The sequence below is a fragment of the Acipenser ruthenus genome, chromosome 4 (assembly GCF_902713425.1).
Source record: "Acipenser ruthenus chromosome 4, fAciRut3.2 maternal haplotype, whole genome shotgun sequence".
NCBI classification, from domain to species: Eukaryota; Metazoa; Chordata; class Actinopteri; order Acipenseriformes; family Acipenseridae; genus Acipenser; species Acipenser ruthenus.
The window spans coordinates 48,378,391-48,398,596 of record NC_081192.1 but is presented as its reverse complement, the minus strand read 5'-3'; the positions used below and the strand labels follow the sequence as shown (position 1 = coordinate 48,398,596).

General features: G+C 36.8%; 1 protein-coding gene across 2 annotated transcripts in view; it reads left to right on the top strand.

Annotated features, from left to right (window-relative positions):
• The window catches only part of fam171a1 (family with sequence similarity 171 member A1), a 53,686-nt gene that overhangs the window by 25,294 nt on the left and 8,186 nt on the right, over positions 1-20,206 (top strand). The window contains exons 4-5 of one of the 2 annotated variants that reach the window (XM_033998483.3): positions 2,733-2,891; positions 5,414-5,590. In XM_033998483.3, the coding sequence (XP_033854374.2) occupies positions 2,733-2,891; positions 5,414-5,590 (336 nt within the window). The remainder of the gene's footprint in view (positions 1-2,732; positions 2,892-5,413; positions 5,591-20,206) is intronic. The other variant, XM_033998484.3, reaches the window with a different exon arrangement.

Here is a 20,206-nt window from a genome sequence, read left to right as displayed (position 1 = left end):
TTTTATTTTTTTTATCCCATAGTACAACTAGCCCCAGGTCACAGATGCCAAGTGCATAGGGAACCATCTCCCCAGTAATGTTGTTGAAGCTGACACCCTGGGATCCTTCAAGAAGCTGCTTGATGAGATTCTGGGATCAATAAGCTACTAACAACCAAACGAGCAAGATGGGCAGAATGGCCTCCTCTCGTTTGTAAACTTTCTTTTGTTCTTCTTATGTTCTTCTTATGTTCTTATTTACTTTACTGCTAAGTACTATATATATTTGGAAACTGGACAACTCATGTAAAAGCTAAATGTAAATCGTATATAAATTACGTTGTTATAATGATATTGTACAAAATCATCATCAGTTAGTCACAATTACAAAGCTCTGAATCTCATGTTAAAATGTGACATTTTCCAAACAATTTGCATGAGAGAAATCACTTGCTTCACATACTTCTCCCGCTGCCTTCTCCAACCAGTGATGTCACAGGAGTGATTTCTAGCAATGGCGGATTACAGTTTGATAGACCGTGGAATTTAAACAGCTTGTTTGACAAATACCAATCAAAAACAATCAAAACAAACCCAAGATTACATTGCTTTCCCATCTGTCTTATGTACAAACAAACTAAAAAGTGTTTTGTATCCCCTTTAAGATTAAAAATGCTTTTGTGTTTTGAATGATCTTTACATTATTATATTTTAAGAAACACAAGTTGATAATGCTCCAACAATCTGCTTATTTTGGTCCTGCACTGAAGAAGGCACAACTGAAAATATTTGTCAACTTGAATTAGTTTCTTACATATTATACCTTTTATTGTGTTCCTACCTTGTGGAATTCTGTTTGTTTGCTATTTATGGATTATAATAACCAGTCCATGCTTTCTGATTGTTCCTGGAACTGCTTTCTTTATTTTAACAGTAATGGTTCCAAATTTCAAATCCATGACAAATAACACTATGTAACACCATTTTTGTTCCTGGGTAGTAAGTGTTATTTCCTAATTGCTTATGCCTCAAAAGTATAGAAAATAGCCATTATACCCCACAAACTTTGCTTTTGTGACCAGGACAGTGATATTTTGAAATTTACCTATTTCCAATGAGAAAACGGGCGAATTTGTGTCTTTTCGTTCACATAAAGTCAGAAAAAAACAACATATGAATCCAAATTAACATGTATTTATACTAAAGTAATACAAAAATGACTACAAAAGATTTAGAAGCGAGTAGTTTTTCGAGATTTACGATTATACTGTAAATCACTTTCACGAATCAGCCCCCAAATGTAGTCTCCCATCATGTTCTCGTTATACTGTCCTTGGTAGCGGCGTTCAAAGTCCAGTATTTACTGGTGGAAGCGCTCGCCTTGCTCCTCCGAGTACGCTCCCATGTTCTGTTGTGCCGTAGTTCTTCACCAGAGTCTCAACCAGTTCCACATAGTTTTCGGCCTTGTGATTGCCCAGGAAGCCCCGAACCACTGTGACAAAGCTGTTCCAAGCCGCTTTCTCCTTACTAGTGAGCTTCTTGGGGAATTCATTGCACTCCAGGATCTTCTTTATCTGTGGTCCAACGAAGACACCGGCTTTGACCTTTGCCTCAGACAGCTTAGGGAAGAAGTCTTGAAGGTACTTGAAGGCTGCCGACTCCTTATCTAGAGCTCTGACAAATTGTTTCATAAGGCCCAATTTGATGTGCACCAGTGACTCCCACTTGACGTTGTTCCTCCCCACAGAGAACTCGGTCCGCTGTGGCCAGTCCCGCCTGTGGTAGTGCGCCTTGGTGTCCCTGCTGTCCCAAAGGCAATTTCCTTGATGCTCATCTTGATAAATTCAAGGAGAACATGGGAGCGTACTCGGAGGAGCAAGGCGAGCGCTTCCACCAGGATATACTGGACTTTGAACGCCGCTACCAAGGACAGTATAACGAGAACATGATGGGAGACTACATTTGGGGGCTGATTCGTGAAAGTGATTTACAGTATAATCTTAAATCTCGAAAAACTACTCACTTCTAAATCTTTTGTAGTCATTTTTGTATTACTTTAGTATAAATACATGTTAATTTGGATTCATATGTTGTTTTTTTCTGACTTTATGTGAACGAAAAGACACAAATTCGCCTGTTTTCTCATTGGAAATAGGTAAATTTCAAAATATCACTGTCCTGGTCACAAAAGCAAAGTTTGTGGGGAATAATAGCCATTTTCTATACTTTTGAGGCCTAAACAATTAGGAAATAACACTTATTACCCAGGAACAAAAAAAAAAAGAAAAATGTTACACGGTGTAATTCACTCATTCTAAAGTCCTGAGGTGTGGAAACAGAAGTTGTGGAGGTCTATTTTGATGCACATGGTGGTGGATCTAAACACTATTGCACTTTAACTCTGCAGGGTATGGTGTTTTACCCAACATAAAATACATTACGAATACTTTGAGAATAGGTCTATGATTAAGAGTGTGTTTGCAAGTTTTAGGAGCTGTTCAGATCATTAAAATAGACCTCAGGACTGGTTTCACAGGCCCCCATTGTCTTTAATCTTCAACTACCTTAGCTACAGTAACATTTCTGTAGTCCAAGATTAGTGCTGAGTCTGTGAAACCAGCTGTTTTTTTAATGCATTTAATAATGGAATGAAGTTATCACCCACACTGGGCAACCACCTTTGTAAATTCTAAATCTTCACTTGATGCGACCAGATTCAGTAGTAACTCCAATCTGTTTTTAACCTTTTACAGGAGCAAGGGTCCAGCCTAGGGTTCAGTTTCAAAGAAGAGCACTAAGCTTGCCCCAGAACTCCACCTACAGCAACCTCACTGCCTTTCTCACTGCAGCCTGCTCTCCATGGGAGGTAGACAGTTTCCCTTATTTACAGGGACTTGATGGGAATAGGACAGGTAAGATCATGGACAGAGAGAGTTTCACATTCAGCTATGAGAAGAAATCTTAGTGAATCAAAAATCTACAACCTAGAGAGGTTTCTTCCTTTCTATTTTTTTTTTGTTGAAAGATGGTAACCTGGTCTTTCTTAGGAATATTTTAGATATTACCCACCGATATTTATTTATTTATTTATTTATTTATTTATTTTAATAAATCCAGTTACAGTGGGCATAAGTCCTGAACTCTTACAAGCGTAAACAATCCCTCTTTCTGTATACACTGACTGTTCTTTTTTTGGCCTAAATATTTTTAAATAAATATTGATCAAGGTATGGAACAAAACCCTTGGAATGAAGTACCACTATATTATTGTATGTTACAAGGGTACGCAAAAACATAGTCTGTTCTTTCTTCATGCATTACTACTACTTCAATTTAGTGCAAATATATGCATGAAGTCATAGATTTTTTGGACCAGTTTACCACCTTGAGCAAGTGGATCATTTTAAACACCCTTTCCACCTCTCTCAATGTTGTTAAAAAGGATCAGTCAATGAAATGGTTAAAGTTATTATTTTTTTGTAATGCTAACATGCTCATGACATTTGTACTACTGTGCATAATGGTTTTTTTTTTCTGCAGTGATTCTGATTATTTATGTTTTATTCATTATATGCTAATGCACTTTATGACTAGTTTTGCTTGCAGAGCTTTCCAACTGCTTAAATACTCCCACTCCCTGAAAATGTGGCAACTGCTTTCCAATGAATCCAGTATGCTGAGCAACTGACCTAATAGAAAAGTTGCATAAGTCAAAATATTTATGAATACACCAACCTCCAATCTGCCTGGATAAACCACATCTGGATTTTTTCATTTCGTTGGAGCATTTTAAATGACTAGATAATCCACTTGGGTTGCGTCAACCGCTTACTGATAAGGTAATTCCAGGATAACCACAGACAGGTGACTGGTGTGATGGGTGATTCCCAAGTGCTGGAAAATGCTCTTTTTAAAAAAACAAAACAACAAAAAAAAACACACACATCTGTGGTATCCCGGCCTGGTATAGGTTGATCAAATTAGCGCCTATGTTGAAAATGAAAAGTATGTTTCAATTATGGTATATTGTACCATTATTACTGTGTTTTAGTATGTTGGTACAATAACTCAGATCGGTTTGTGTTATCAGCATTTGTTTAAAAAGAACCTTTGCTTCTCCTTGCAATGAGCCGGGTGTGCTCTGGATTGGCTCGCCCCTGAGAAATGAGCTCTGAGATCTCAGATCAGGGGTCCATCACAAGAAGCCAATGGATGACCTGCCATCTCACTAATAGAGGGAGACAGGGTGGTTTCTCCAGGGCAAGGGTGAGGCACATTGTCAGGATTGTGTGGGCTTGCACTGCAGCTGTGTTTGCTATGCAAACACTGCATGTATTTCATTCTTTAGTGCTGTCTAAAAATGACTTGGCTAAAAAAAAAAAGGCATTACAAAGATGCATTCAAGTTTGGTATTATCTAGTAGTCCATGTTGTGAAAAATGAAGTTCTGGCTGCTCATGTATTTCTGCATTTGGGGCTTAGACATGGTATTGATGAGCCTGGCTTGGACTTCAGATACTTTTGTGGGTATCTAATTAGTTTGAAAAAGAATAGTCTATTCATTGTTAAATAACACTAGGCCACTATTAATTAGAATAATTGGACTGGTACATTTAAGTACATTTAAAAAACAAATATTTATTAATTGTTAATGCAAGAAAAAAAGAAATTGCCCACCTAAAAATATAAGTAATGAGCTGATTGATTTGATATGGAAATTGAGCAGCCGAACAAGTATTTTTTTTTTTTAGTCACTACAACATACTTTATAAGAAATAATTTTAAGTGACCTGCAGTGCGGTCTGAATTGCAGCCGCTTAATCCTTAGAGTAATTGTGGTGCATTTGTAATCTAATGCATGTAACACCTAACCTTTTAACCTTTAGCAATCAAGAATCAATAGCTTGTCTGAAAATAGAGCTGTCATAATTTTGAGCAGTCGCATTCTGCCTGTCTTTACATTTACATTGGTTTATTTTTGAGACACACAACAGGCGTCACCTAAAATATGAACATCTCGGCTATGTCTTATTTAATTGACCTTGGTGTCATTTCTGATTGCTAGTCTCACTGGCTTTGACTAACTGGTGGCCCCTGTCTCCTTGCAAGAAATGTCTTTTTTGAAGCTGATTAATGAAAAAACTCTGGCACCCAAGGATTTAACTAAACTCTGAGCAGGCACACCGCTGGGGCCATAGAGAGTGCCAGCTGCGATGCAGCCTTACAGTAAATGATACAAGACATCCTGCAGCATTCAGGGATCTGAGAGAGGTGCCAGTGAAAGAGCTGCAAGTCAGATTTCTGATTTTGTTCACATGATGACTTCACCACCTACTTGGGTTACCTCTTTCCAAAAACAATATTCTTTTTAACAGTGCCGGAGTGCTTGCTTGGAAGTGGCTGGTCTGTGAAAATTTTTTCCACTGATCTTGCAGGAAACAGCAGCAGGTTTGAGCTGACCCCTGTCACAGCAGTCAGCATTCATCTGCTCGGGAATGACGGGACTGAAATCCCAGTCAACGGGCCGATCTACGTCACTGTGCCTCTACCCGCCAATAGCAACCTGAAGGAGAATAATCACATTCCAGTGTGGAGCTTCGACCAGAAACTCGGTAAGCAAAAGCGCAGATGATTTGAGTAATTATGAAGTATATGATGGTTTGTCTGAAGTGGGAATCTGTAGCAAGTACCATTTTAATAAAAAGATTAACCTGCTATTAGATTATTTCAATTATTCAGCTTAAAAGTTGACAGTTGATTTAATGGTAGTGAAATACTTTTTTTGTTTGTTTTTTTTGGCCCAATTTTAAATAAATCTATTTAGTGTTTGATCGATATGAAACACAGTCCTCTGAAGGTCATTTTCATTGACCCATTTAGAGAAATTCAGTCGCCAGCAGACAACAAGCATGAAGTAATAATATGCAGTATTAAAAGAAACATGTTGATGAGAAATTACAATACCCCTTTGGTGGCAATGCAGTCGACCACATAAGACAGTTCATAATTTCTTATAATCAAAGTTCTGTAAATGGGGGCACCTATTTTCTCTAAATGTACTCGTTTTAAACAAAAATAAATAAAATATTCTCTTTTTATCATGTAGACATGAAGCTTAAATGTCTGATTTCTGCCCTAATGTCCAGTTTGGTTTGCACTCTAAAGCTGTATTTTGTTATTTCAATTCTTGCATTTTTGAAAGTTACTTTAACATACAGGTGTGTATTTTTATTTCTGGACCCAATTATTTAGCAGCTCAATTTGTATTGCAAAAATTCAGATAAAAAAAAAACAGTAAATAAATGTGTACTATGCATCTAAAACTCTGCCTTGAGTTTATTATTCTTCCATGCTTATTTGGGGAGCTTTCTGATTATCTTCCTTGGGAAATAGCTCCTGAACAGAAGTCGTCCACCCCCCAACCCCGTTGCTGTGTTTAATGGAACTGGCCAGTGGTCTGGTATACAAAATATTCTTGCTTTGAGATGTCCTTCGTTTCTGGAGCTGAATAATATTTGACTCCAAGTGCGCCCTAAATGTAGGGAAGGATTCTGTTGCTATTTTCTGCTAGTGCGTTGTAGTCAAGGGCATAGCATTTGGCAGTCTTGGGATGCCACCATTATTGGTAAGCTTAAAAATACAGAGAATCTAATTCTAACACTGGAAATAATATGAAAAGTCAAATCCTACAAGACAAACTATTTGTAAATGCACCCAGTGTTGCCCCTGGGTTTATACGGTCTGTGGCTGAACTGAGATTCCAAATCAATTCTCATGCACTTGGACAATGGTGTAGATTTGATGATAACGTGTTCCATTGGCCACATGCAATGAAACTTTCTATTGAGGGTACCTATTTTATAATAATTGATTATGGGGAAGTTGTAACCATTTTGTAACGGAACATGTAACAGAAAATTGTTTACAAAAAAATTGAATGGAAAGTGCCTTGCAGGGTTCTAGTTTTAACAGCTTTGCATAAAATAGCCATAAAGCTCCCTTAGAGAGATTAAGCTGGTGTGATGCCAGTGCAGTTCCACAGCAGTGTGCTTCAGTTGCATTTTGCTGTTAAAGTAAGCTTGTCTGTTTCTTACAGAAACAACTGACTATGTACATTTCACATAATGTATATCTTGCATTTTCAAACTTGGCCATTAGGGAAGAAATCGCAGCTTGACTCAATGGCATAACTGGCAAGCGGGCTGTGTTTCTGCCTTATTTTGTTTGTATAGCACTGTTGATTACCTTTGGAGAGATGAATCATTCCATATTTTTCCATTTGGTCACTTTTTTTCATACAGTACGTTTCATTTCTCTCATTCACAAAGGCAAGTCATTATCTTTACCATCTGTTCTATTCAGTCTAGTCTTTAGGATTAAATGGTAATTGATAAAAACTGACAAATAAACATAAAATAATCTTGGCTTCTCTCTGGTTAATTATTTAATGTAGCTTTATTCATCTCTATTGAATTTAGCCAGCATCATGAAATTGGAAGGAATGAAAACCAAGGCTTTAGCATCATTTTTTAACTCTTATTCTTCTGGCAATGTATTACTGGTTCCCTAATCTTTTGTGATTTGTTAGATTTGTATTCTTAGGTTTTTTTTTGTTTTGTTTTCCTTCCGGTATACTTTTACTTCTCGTGTCAGACTTGCACGTGAGGTTCTTTGACCAGACCAAAGGAAGCGTAGACGTTATTGTGCTACAGTGGTTATTTAATAGTAAGCCTGCCTAGGGGTTGAGTTGATCAGCCAGTACCAACAGCTTCATTTTACTGTAGCAGGTAATCCTCCTGGGCTGTATCAATCATAATTCTTTAGGGGTAATCCTGGGATAACCACAGAAAGGGGGTTGATACAGCAGGGTGATTTCCCTGGTACTGAAACATTTTCTCCAAATAAATAAATTATACAAACCGGGTATATAAAAAGTGATTGCACTACAAATGCTATTTTTCAGTACTGTAAGACTTTATTTTATAAAGCCATTTCTTTCATTTATCAAATCTATGCAGTTAAATTGTCACTCTGCATTAGTGTTGCTATATAGTAAGAGTACTAAGAAAACTACTACATTTTAGTGCAATTTTATTTGCATTCATTATGGAGTAGGCACCCTGGAGGTGTGTATGTACTAAACATTCGGGCTCGTATCCTCATGCTTTTTCATTTCTGAAAAATCAATCTGATTTGGTTAAGGAGGTGGTATATGATCCAATTAAAGTGAACACCAGTCTAACCCTAATAAGGCTACCTTCAACTGGAGTGATGTACAGTAAGTCAGTGTGCTGTAGCCAATGTATGATTAAGAGGAGTTAGGAGCCAGTTGAGATCTGCTACTGAAGGAAAGCAAGACTGGTGCCAGGCCATTAAAAATCTGAACAGAAGGATCTTGTATTTGATCCACTGGGCAAGGATCAGCTGGTGGAGCCTGGGCAGACCAGGAGTAATGTGATGACTAACCTTAGCGTGGGCCAATCCAGTTAGTGGTGGAGGAAGAGAAAGATGGGCCCAGGTGCAGGACCTTATTGTGGGCCCCGACCTTTATGTAATACTTTTATAAACATAAAGCATGCCAAGTCAAGTGTTCGATATTTTATTCGCTGAATGTTAGCAAGTATGACTACATGTAATAAGAAGCTTTTCTACTCGCCTACTTTGAATTGCATTTGCGCACATCTTTAGTTCCAGTACTATACTCTTTGAAATCACAAGCTTAACAAGTTTTATCACCAGTCCCTCCAGGGTTCTGCAGAAATTCCTGCACAGAAAATCTTTTTTTTTTTTCAGAAATACAGGCATGTTAATTTGCTTTTGTTTATTTTGGTACCCAGCAGGACCTGTTAACCGCTTCCACCTAAACTAAAGGATGAATCATGCACACAGAATATAACTGCAAAAGACTGCTGAACAGTACTCCAAAACCTTCCATGAAGACAGTAGGAAACTGTTTTGCAATATTGAGAGACCAATAGGCTAAAGTAGAAATGGTTGCAGAGGTCGAAAAAGAGACGCCAATGAAACAGAAAACAGTGCCTCATACCAGCCTCCATGTAAACACAGTTACGAACAACAAAAAAAAAAGTTAGGAAGCTAATTTTAATTCAACCATTTTTTTTTTAAACAAAATTAAGAAATAGCAGTACCTGATGAAACGAGGGCTTATAAAAACGTAATTACTGGCACTGGTAGCTACAATGATATGAATATGAAGGTAACATCTGCAGATATAAATGTGAAGGCTTATTTAATTCAGTTGTACTTTTGATAAGATGCTTTTTGGTGAAACATTATTGTAATGGAGATTGTATGGGTGTTTCCCCTTGGAAATTGAGCTATCCCATGCTGGGTTTTCCAGACTGCGCTGCTGAACCCAGGGAAGGCATTGTTAGACAGCTGCTGGATGCAAACTACAGCTGCTCCCGAGCCACCTCCCACAACAGGGGTCGTTATTAGGCAGTTGATCCTGAGGAAACAACACGGGGAGAGCTGAACATTCGTTATACCACGGAATGGGCAATAAGGCAGTGTAGTTATGACTCCCATTTGCCCCATTAAACACTTGTATTCTCGTTTTGAAGACGGAACACAAATTGCACAGTCTGAACTTTTTTAAAGTTTATTTTCAGGCTGGAAACCATCTATCCTTCAGAAAGATACATACTTCTGATGTGGTTCATTGAGTTGGAGGTCACCGTTTAATCATTATTTAATATTATTTATTAAACAGACCTATAAGTGGTTAAAGAAAAGGGCTTGTAACCAGGTCCCCGGTTCAAATCCCACCTCAGCCACTGACTCATTGTGTGAACCTGAGCAAGTCACTTAACCTCCTTGTGCTCCGTCTTTCAGGTGAGACTTAGTTGTAAGTGACTCTGCAGCTAATGCATAGCTCACACACCGTAGTCTGTGTAAGTCGCCTTGGATAAAGGCGTCTGCTAAATAAACAAATAATAATAATAATATAATCGCCTCATTTCAGCCTTCAGTTTCTAAATATTGTGGTCTCAGGGTAGACATTTGTTTAAAAGGAAGACAAACTCAGAATAAGTGTTCCCTGTTACAATGGCATGTCTGTTAGTCTTTTCTGCGTCCATATGTCCTAGAGGTTTGAAAGAATTGAGTAAACCCTGTTTAATCCATGTGTGCAATATTATGGCTTAGGAGACAATAAGCACAACATTTGCTGCTGATTTTTAAAGGTTTATAATTGATTGTGAATAACTAAATCCCCATATAATCCATTTTGTTTTAATGTAATATCATGGAACTCAATTAGCGTGGAGATGTTAAACATGAATTTTATTACAGATAGTTAGATTTTTCTTATTAGGGGTTAAATGTATTCTGTTTTAGATGCATACTAGGCAAAAATAGCAAAACAAGGCAGTAAATCACAAGGTACTAATCTCAATTTGATTTATCCTATTTTATCATTAGAACTGTGATACTAGAAGTGTATTAGCAGCTTTAGAACTTAAAAAATCACTTCAGATGCTCGGATATATAGTGAAAAGTGTTGAATTTAAATCAAGAGAAGTAATGTTAAAACTTTACAATGCATTGGTAAGACCTCATCTAGAATATTGTGTTCAGTTCTGGTCACCTCGTTACAAAAAGGATGTTGCTGCTGTAAAAAGAGTGCAAAGAAGAGCGACCAGAATTATCCCGGGTTTAAAAGGCATGTCGTATACAGACAGGCTAAAAGAATTAAATCTATTCAGTCTTGAACAAAGAAGACTACGCGGTGATCTGATTCAAGCATTCAAAATTCTAAAAGGTATTGACGATGTCGACCCAGGGGACTTTTTCAGAAAAAGAGATAAAGGGGCATTCAGAACAAAATAGAGGCACTTTTTTACACAGAGAATTGTGAGGGTCTGGAACCAACTCCCCAGTAATGTTGTTGAAGCTGACACCCTGGGATCCTTCAAGAAGATGCTTGATGAGATTCTGGGATCAATAAGGTAACAATCAAACGAGGAAGATGAGCCGAATGGCCTCCTCTTGTTTGTAAACTTTCTTATGTTCTTATAAACTTTGACATGTTTATAATGTAGTATCTAATGCAAAAAATAAAACTTATTTCAATGACAACCTTAAGCAATTTAACTCTTCTATTTTTTAATTTGTCTTAAAACAATGTCACTATAATAAAAAAATAAAAAAACACTTTTAGCATGTATTGTTACCTGAATCTAAAATGTATATTTTGTTGTTGTTAATATGGAGTGGAAACATTAATTTGTGCAGATATGTTGACAGAAATGAAAGCTGGCAGCAGAGTTCCTTTAAGAATCCTCAGCCTGTCAGTGCTGGGTGTGCATTCCAGGCTGCAGTGAGTTCTCAGGTCTTGAGTGGCATTTCACTACCTGCTGTACCCAAGCTGCATGTTGAAATATCCATGTTGCTGTGATGAATTATTCCAAAGCAGGTGATTCATTGGGACAGCAGAAAACCAGTTGCAGTTCACAGTGAGCTGTATTTAAAAGCTGCATATTAAGGACAGTTCATAATATGCTAACTTTAATTTCAGCAGTTTACCAAGGGTTAACAGAGACCGTGTTTACAATGTTTAAAAAAAAAAAATCAGTAATTAACAGATTGAATTACACTATAATAAAATGGTTCCTTGTGACTTTGTTTGTTGAAGCGTCTTATGATCGCAATCTTTATAATGAAAAACTTTAAGAATCTGACCTTTCATAGCATGCATGTTTGTTTATTTTTAAATGTTTTGACAGAGCTCAAATTCCTATGATTCTTCAGGGTCCAACCATGCTGTTTATCTACATTTTGTACTATATTACTGTGTGTGCGTGTACATTCATTCGATCCATTTATCTTTTGTTTGTTAAATACCCACCATGCTGTTGTTCAGTTACACAAACAGTACACATACTGTAACTCTTTAAGAGGAAACCAAAGCCAATGTATTTAAGAGCTGTCTCTACTGACATATATTGCATTTCGCGGAAACTGTGTTTTACTTTTTTATTTATTTTTTTAAATCCCCATCACTCTTCCATTGAACTGCCTGTGTGGGATTTGGCCCTTCAGATTGTGAATCATAGGGATCCCTGGTGACATCAGCTAGTTCTTGTGCTTTGAGTGGAGGATGAGTCATGCAAGCGGAAGCTCACTGGTTTGAATCCTGTTGGCACAGAGTTGCCAATCTTGGCATGGGTTCACTAGGAGTTTTTTAAAATCCGTAAATTTAGAAAATACATATCAACATTGAAGAAAATAATAATAATAATAATAATAATAATAATAATAATAATAATAATAATAATAATAATAATAATATCATCATTTCTTTTAAAACATGTGTTCAGTCACACCGTCATAAGATTAAAATGTGTACTTATGTATTTAAAGTCACGCATTATACATTTTATGTCAGTTGAATAGTTTTATTCCAAATGGCATCATACATTTAATTGTTCAAGACCTTACTGTTTAAAATTCATACAGTAAGTGTTTTAAACTCATGTCACACCTGGATTAAAATCCTCTTGTTCCCTTGCTGAGCTCTTAATAAAACAGACTTCAGTATCACTTTACCCATCACTTCTTTATAGGAGCTGGGTGTAATTCTAGACCTTCATCACAATGATGGGGATTTAGTTAGAATTGCCAGCTGGAAAATAAAGGGTACATCTGTTCAGTGAATAGGTGCTGGTATCTGCTGAAAGAACATCCGTGGTATCCAAACAATATTCCCTTCCTAGCATCTGCTCTTGAAGTTCTCTTTTGAAAGAGTAAATGATCTGTGTTGCCATGTGGAATAGCTTGTGCATGGTTCATATTTCCCTGGAGGAAATGGCTTGTGTGGGGATGGTATTGGCCATATATGAATGATAAAGGCCCATTTAATAATGGAACAATAGGCCTACATAGTGTCAATGGGGATTATAGATTCTGTATGTTGCCTTGGATAATCTTTCAATTTTTGAGACTATAAAAGAATTAAGGAGATGTGATGAAATCTTTTATGTTCATTTTATTTTTAAAATGGCAGATCTTCTGGAACATTATAATAACGATAAATGAAAAGAAATACCAAATTCACCATCCTGTCAGAAATATCTTTCTATTGTTGCGTTGCTTTGAAGTCAGACCACTACCTTTTATTCTTAGGGGTGCACAGATCCACTCCTCAAAGTCCTGAGTCCCCCGGCCTTAATAATAATAATAATAATAATAATAATAATAATAATAATAATAATAATAATAATAATAACTTTAAATATAGTGCCATTCACACAGTGTCCCAAAGCGCTGCACAATCAAAATCTCCAAGATAGAAATTAATTTTTAAACATTGTGCACTTAAATACAAACCAGATAAAAGCTGAATTTTCCAAATACATTGATAAACAGTGTAGGCATAAAAACAAGATCAAAAATCTCAGTTCATATTTCAAAACTAGAAAAAGATGTGCATTTTAAGAGAAGTTTTAAGAGAAACTGAAGTAGAATTTCGAATGCAGCTGGGCAGAGAGTGCCATACGGTAGGGGCAATGCAGCTAAAGCTGCGCTCACCAGGAGTAATACACTTCGGTGAAATGCATTTAAGTCGTCCAGAATTGGAAGACCTAAGCTACCTCCCAGGATGTATGGACTAAGAAGGTCCATGATGTAAGAAGGACGCTGACCATTTAGGGCCTTGAAAGTGACACGGGAACAGACAGATAGCCAATGCAAACGTACAAGAACAGGAGTAATGTATTCAGTCTAGTGCCCGTCAGTATTTTAGTTGCTGCATTTTGTACCAACTGTAAACGATTGACAGAACGAGCAGGAAGACCAGCAAAAAAAGCATTGCAATAATCGAAGCGAGAAGTGACAAAGGCATGAACAAGGATCTCGGCGTCCCTGGGAGATAGGAAAGGATTCTAGAGATTTTCTTTAGGTGGAAGAACCCTTCCTTTGCCACTGTAGAGATGTGTGTGTCAAACGATAACCTAGAGTATAACGGACCACCAAGGAAGCATTGTGGAGTTGTGCAGTGTGGAGTAGTGGTTAGGGCTCTGGTCTCTTGACCGGAGGGTTGTGGGTTCAGTCCCAGGTGGGGGACACTGATGCTGTACCCTTGAGCAAAGTACTTTACCTAGATTGCTCCAGTAAAAACCCAACTGTATAAATGGGTAACTGTATGTAAAAAATAATGTGATATCTTGTAACAATTGTAAGTCGCCCTGGATAAGGGTGTCTGCTAAGAAATAAATAATAATAATAATAATTAAGGGAACAGTCACTAAAAGAACAAGAAAACTAAGTGAGAGAGTAAAGCTGGGGTTTAGACCCTACCACCAGCAACTCAGTTGTCAGCATTTAATTTCAAGAAAATACTTGACATCCATGCTTCTGCATCAGCCAGACATGCAACTAGAACCGCTCCTGTAGTAGAATTAATTTTAAAATAAATATGGGTGTCATCTGAATAGGAGTGTGTAGGAACAATTCAATAATTGATAATTTAATGTTTATTTGGGTTGATTAGTTCTCTTATTAATAATATTTAAATGATGTGTTTCAAAGATTGAGGATTTACTATGAACACACACACATACACACACACAGACACAAGGAATGTTTAATCAACAGTAGTATTTTATTAAGTATGCAATCAGAAAAGTCAGAAAGTAAATGTCTTTAAGCTCCAAAAACAAGTCCAAAGCTCTCACTGTACTCATGCTGTCTTGCAGGCAATTAAAATTTGACACTGCCTGTCTCCTCACACACAAAGCAGCAGTTCGAGCAAGCTGTGACTTAGCTAGTAGCTTGCTCATCCACACACGCCCACATACAAGCACCCACCCAGCCTAACTGAAATGATGCAGACAATCTTAGAATATATCACATTAAGCTTATCAGTGGTATATAGATAAGCAGTGAGGAGTAGATAGATAGGGTTCTGGACTCTTGACCAGAGGGTCGTGGGTTCAATCCCAGGTGGGGGACACTGCTGCTGTATCCTTGAGCAAGGTACTTTACCTAGATTGCTCCAGTAAAAACCCAACTGTATAAATGGGTAATTGTATGTAAAAAATAATGTGATATCTTATAACAATTGTAAGTCATCCTGGATAAGGGCGTCTGCTAAGAAATAAATAATAATAAATAATAATAATAGATTAAGTATATGGCAAGTTTACTTTTAAATAAATTATTTATACAACAATATGAGGTAGATTACTTATAGTTATTTAATCAAGTTTCACTAAAAGTTATTTCACATGCAAAGTGTGCAAACTAAATAATTAACAGTTCAATTCTATGTGAATGTGTTACAATTAATTAATTTACTTCCATGAAGCTTACACTTTTGGTCCGCTGTTTTGGAAACTCAATCTGTTGAAGTGTCCAGTGCAAAAAGCAGGAGTACAAGAGGAAAAAGAAAATCTGGGAACAATACTCAAAGCTTTTTCGCTACCGAAGCATGAAAGGTCCAGGATAGGATATTAGGCTTCTTTCGCCTTCTTAAAGGAGATTTACCATACAGTTTAAACAAATACATGATTAAAGCCAAACATCCACAAAAATAGCCTGCTGCAACAGTCAAAGTAGCCAAAATCCTTGTCTATCTGTCCTTATCTCATCTGCCGCTCACACTGACCAGGTAAGATTTAATTAGCAGCAGATTTAATTAGCTTTATCAGTCAATTAACTGATAAATACCTGGAAGGAGGTTAAATCGGTTATGTTTTTAATTTAGCGTACAAGTGGAACAAAGACCATGATGACTGGACCTAAATGATCAGCAGTAAGTGAATGAAAATGGGAACTAACATGATATATTTTACTGCAAGGAATAAAGTTGTCACGTTTATGAAGAATATGGCATTTATGTTTTTTTAATAAGCAAAAGACATGCAGACAAATCAAGGTACTGTATATACTAGTCATTTTTTTTTAACTGGCGGTGGTTTTGCCTCGTCAACTGTAGTAAAGCTACAGCTATACTAATATTAAAATGTAAAAATATGACCTTGTCATACTAATATGATGGATGCAGCATGTCATCAGATTATATTACTGAAACATTTTAATTTTGATTAAAGATTGACAACATTTTGACGTGTAAAATAATTTAATATATAAATAAATCTCCGCGATCACACATAAACTACATCTGATTGAAAGAAGCCATGTGGAGTATTTATTTTATATTTGGGTTTCTAGTTAAGCTTCACAGTCTGTTTTGCCTTGGTGACCAAGTTACGGTATTAGTTCCCCAATGCTGCCTGAAGTACCAAGATGTGTTCGAAAAACCTTTAGAATTACAAAACAAAATAGAAAAAGGTTCTAAAATACATTGTTGGTAAAAACTTGTTTTTTATTGGTGATGCAGGAATAACAAACAGTTGGTTTATTAGCCAATGGAAGACCTCTTATCTAAACTCAAGATGGAAAGACATGAAACAGAGAGATGTACAGGTAGTCTAGTAGATAGTAGACTCCTAGCTTTGTAGACTATGAAAAGTAATCTGTTGCTCCCGATTACTACCTGTGATATAATAGTTTTAAGAGACACTAGAAACCCAAAGCAGAGCTACACAGTTATAGGGTTGAATTTCAGAGAGGTACATGCATGCATGTACAGTTTAGTATCGGTTGGATTGGCTATATTGTTGAATAGGTGTCCAGAATACCTGATGATCAAATCAGGATTATAATGCACTATACCTCAAGGGGAGATAATGGGAATGTGGATAAGATGCTGCTGTCTTTCTTTGCAGCCTTTTAACACAATGAGCTGCCTTTCATTTTCAGCATAAGGTCAGCAGTTAATGTTTCCTTATGGAACAGTGAAGACTAAGGTTTCATTGTTATATTTTTTGAAAGTCTCTCAAGTCATTTTGTGATGCTTTAGTACTGTGAATTTAAGATAATCTTGCCAGGAAAACCATGCTTGGGCTTGGCTATGGTTATTTATCTACCAGTTCTAACGAGGGAATATTTGGTCCAGAACCTACAAGTGTTTTTAATTGGCCCACTGGGTAGCTCCAATAGAATGGGGATCCAGCTGCAGTGAGGTCACACAACAAAAGACTGTGAAGTTCCTCCATGTTGGAGAACTGTTTTGATCTGTAGCCATGGGAGGTGCCTCATTAACACTTCATTACTGCATTCCAGCAGCTCCCTTTGCCCACCTCCAGGTGCGGCTTTCATTTAAATGCAAGAAAGAAACCTTGAAACCATTCCCTGCCTTTAGAATCATTTTTAAAAAATGGTATTGCCTGTAGCCCTGTCTAAGAAAGCATCAAGTATCAAAACATTTGAATCCAGTTCTTCTACTGGTTCATCTTTTTATAGAATGCTCAGGGGTGTTTTTCGATGTGATGTAAACACAATTGAAAGTGTTATTATAGCACCACTAGAGGGTGTGCTTGTTTGTGTACAGTAGTGTACAACTGTGTGTCCTCATGGACTGGCCTGGTGGGAAACAGTTGACTCCTGACCCAGCCATTGGCAAGGACCTGATCATTATATTGTAATATCTCTAAAGGTTAAAGAGTCACACCTGTGACATGTTTTTATTTCCAATGGACCTGTCAAGTTGTACAGTATCGCAATGTGTGCTGTGTGGTTGGTTTATTATTGCATTCTTGCATCGTGCTCTTTGAGGATGTTCTATAACCAGGGGTGCCCATAAAAAAATACTGAAGTATTTAATGTTCCCCAGAGTGGTCTGAAAAAAGGACACCAATTACAAGATGCTACTGTAAAAAATATATTTTTAGTGATATATATATATATATATATATATATATATATATATATATATATATATATATATATATTTAATAGGAAGAGAGTCAACTACAGCTAAAAAAAACCTGGTCTGAGGGAGCAACCCCCTAAAAAATATGTGGTTTTTTGCTGGTACTCGCATGAGAACCAAATGATAAAACTTGTGAACCCCTGTCTATAACCCAGGTTACTCTTACAAATAATCAAACTGCCTGTCACTTCCTGAACTACAGTTCAATCACAATTTAAACAATAATGTTCTGGCTTGATCGATGACTTTATTATTATTATTTATTTCTTAGCAGACACCCTTATCCAGGACGACTTACAATTGTTACAAGATATCACATTATTTTTTACATACAATTAACCATTTATACAGTTGGGTTTTTACTGGAGCAATCTAGGTAAAGTACCTTGCTGAAGGCTACAGCAGCAGTGTCCCCCACCTGGGATTGAACTCACAACCCTCTGGTCAAGAGTCCAGAGCCCTAACCACTACTCCACACTGCTCATACCCAGTGCTCTGAAAAGTGTAAACTTCCACTTGCTGCTGGAAATGAGAACTGTTTACATTTTGTAAATATTTACATACATGAAAAGGGGAAAAACAACTGCAGCAGAGCATATGTTTACTCCCTGTCAATATCGAACATGTTGGAATAGGAAAATGATCTTCCAAGTTTGGTGTAGGCTCATATTTCACTCTCTACTGGTTTGCTTGAAATTATAATGCAGTACTGATGCAGTGATGACTGATTTATGAGCGGCGTGTATCCCTATGATTTGTGTTTAGTTTTTACAATTAATGTACTGCAACTACAAATAAGTCATTGTCTTTGTGCCCTTGTTCCACGCTGTTGTCTGTCAAAAAGTGTATTTCTGGCACACAAGAGGTTTCCTGGTTGACCTGCACTTATTGAACCATGTGCCCTGCATGGGGGTTATCGTTTTCAGACACTACAGAACACTGCAACTTCAACAGCATGAGAAGTTAAATAACAAATTAGACATGTTGGTATGTTGCTACAACCTGCATCTACAGTATTTAGAATGGATTGGCATGATATGCATCGGCAGGTCTAGATGAAACCCTAATTATGCATAAATCCTGGGTTTGCACAAGTATTGTATTACTCAGTCCAGGACCGTTACTCTGTACCTCAGAAATGGGATAATAACTGTAATACAAATAAAACCGCATGGTTTTATGAATACAATAATCGGGGATTATTTTTATTGGTGGTCTATTTTTAGAAATTCATAGATGGGGGGAAAAAACAGTGTTTATTTTATTTTATTTATTTATTTATTTATTTATTTATTTATTTATTTATTTATTTATCACTATCCAAGTGCCCAATTGTACTCTTCAGGAGATTTTATATGTTGACGCATTCTAAGAACTGCTCAAATCAAATAACCGAACAGATGGGAATAACATTGCATGCTGTGCCTCCACCAAAATACAGTGAACTGCAACATGACCAGGATTAAGTGAACAAAAAATAAGTGGCAGTCACCAGTGTTTTTCAGTTAAAAATCTAAAATAATGCACCGTACAGTACTTGCACCCCAGTACACAGCAAGATTGAACTGGAAACTGTGCTGTTCTGGTGAAAATCCGTCTGTACCTCTTGTGCTGTTTTTAGGATCCGTGAAATTAGCTACAGAGCGTTTATGTTGCTTTTTAGTGCCAGTGTGACGCCTCAGATCTTTAGGTCTGAGATCAACGGATAGTCTTCTGATCGCAAGAGACAAAATGGCTATCCACAGCAAGCAAGGTACACAGAAGAATTTCCCAGAACACCGACCCTTTATGGTTTCTGTAATAAGTGATAACCTTACAGTAAGTGCACTAACCTGTATATACATTTCAATCACAAACCTTTCTGTTATTGTATTTGTTTTGTTACTTTGATTTGAGATAGATTTTTAAGCCGCCGCCACACAGTTGAAATAGCGGACCCCTGGCACCCTATAACTTGTACCAGGAAGTTGTTTAGACTTTTAACTCTATTGTAGTGTTTAAAAAGTCTGTATATCCGGAGTTGATGTTACCTACAGTAAAAATTGAATAGAACAAAAAGATTTTTATGATAACCATTGTAACGACTAGTGATGGTGATTTTTTTTTTTTTTTTTTTAGCACCTTAGTTAATCTGGTTTTGAAAAAAAGAACCTTTAGAATTTGGAACTTTAGTCTAGTGACTTGCATTAAAAGGGATAAAGGAAAATGTGGAACATACTAATGAAGGCTGTAAATGTACATTTTAATAGATCAAACATTTAAAATGTTTTGTGTAAACAGTTATTTACTGTTTAAACTGTCATTTTCAATATTAAAAAGTATTTTGGACTTGGTGTCAGCATATGGAGAGTGTGGGCTAAAACCAAATACACAAGAATATGGAATACAAAGTGTGAATTACAGGATGGCGTTTTGGAAAGTATAGTGTGGC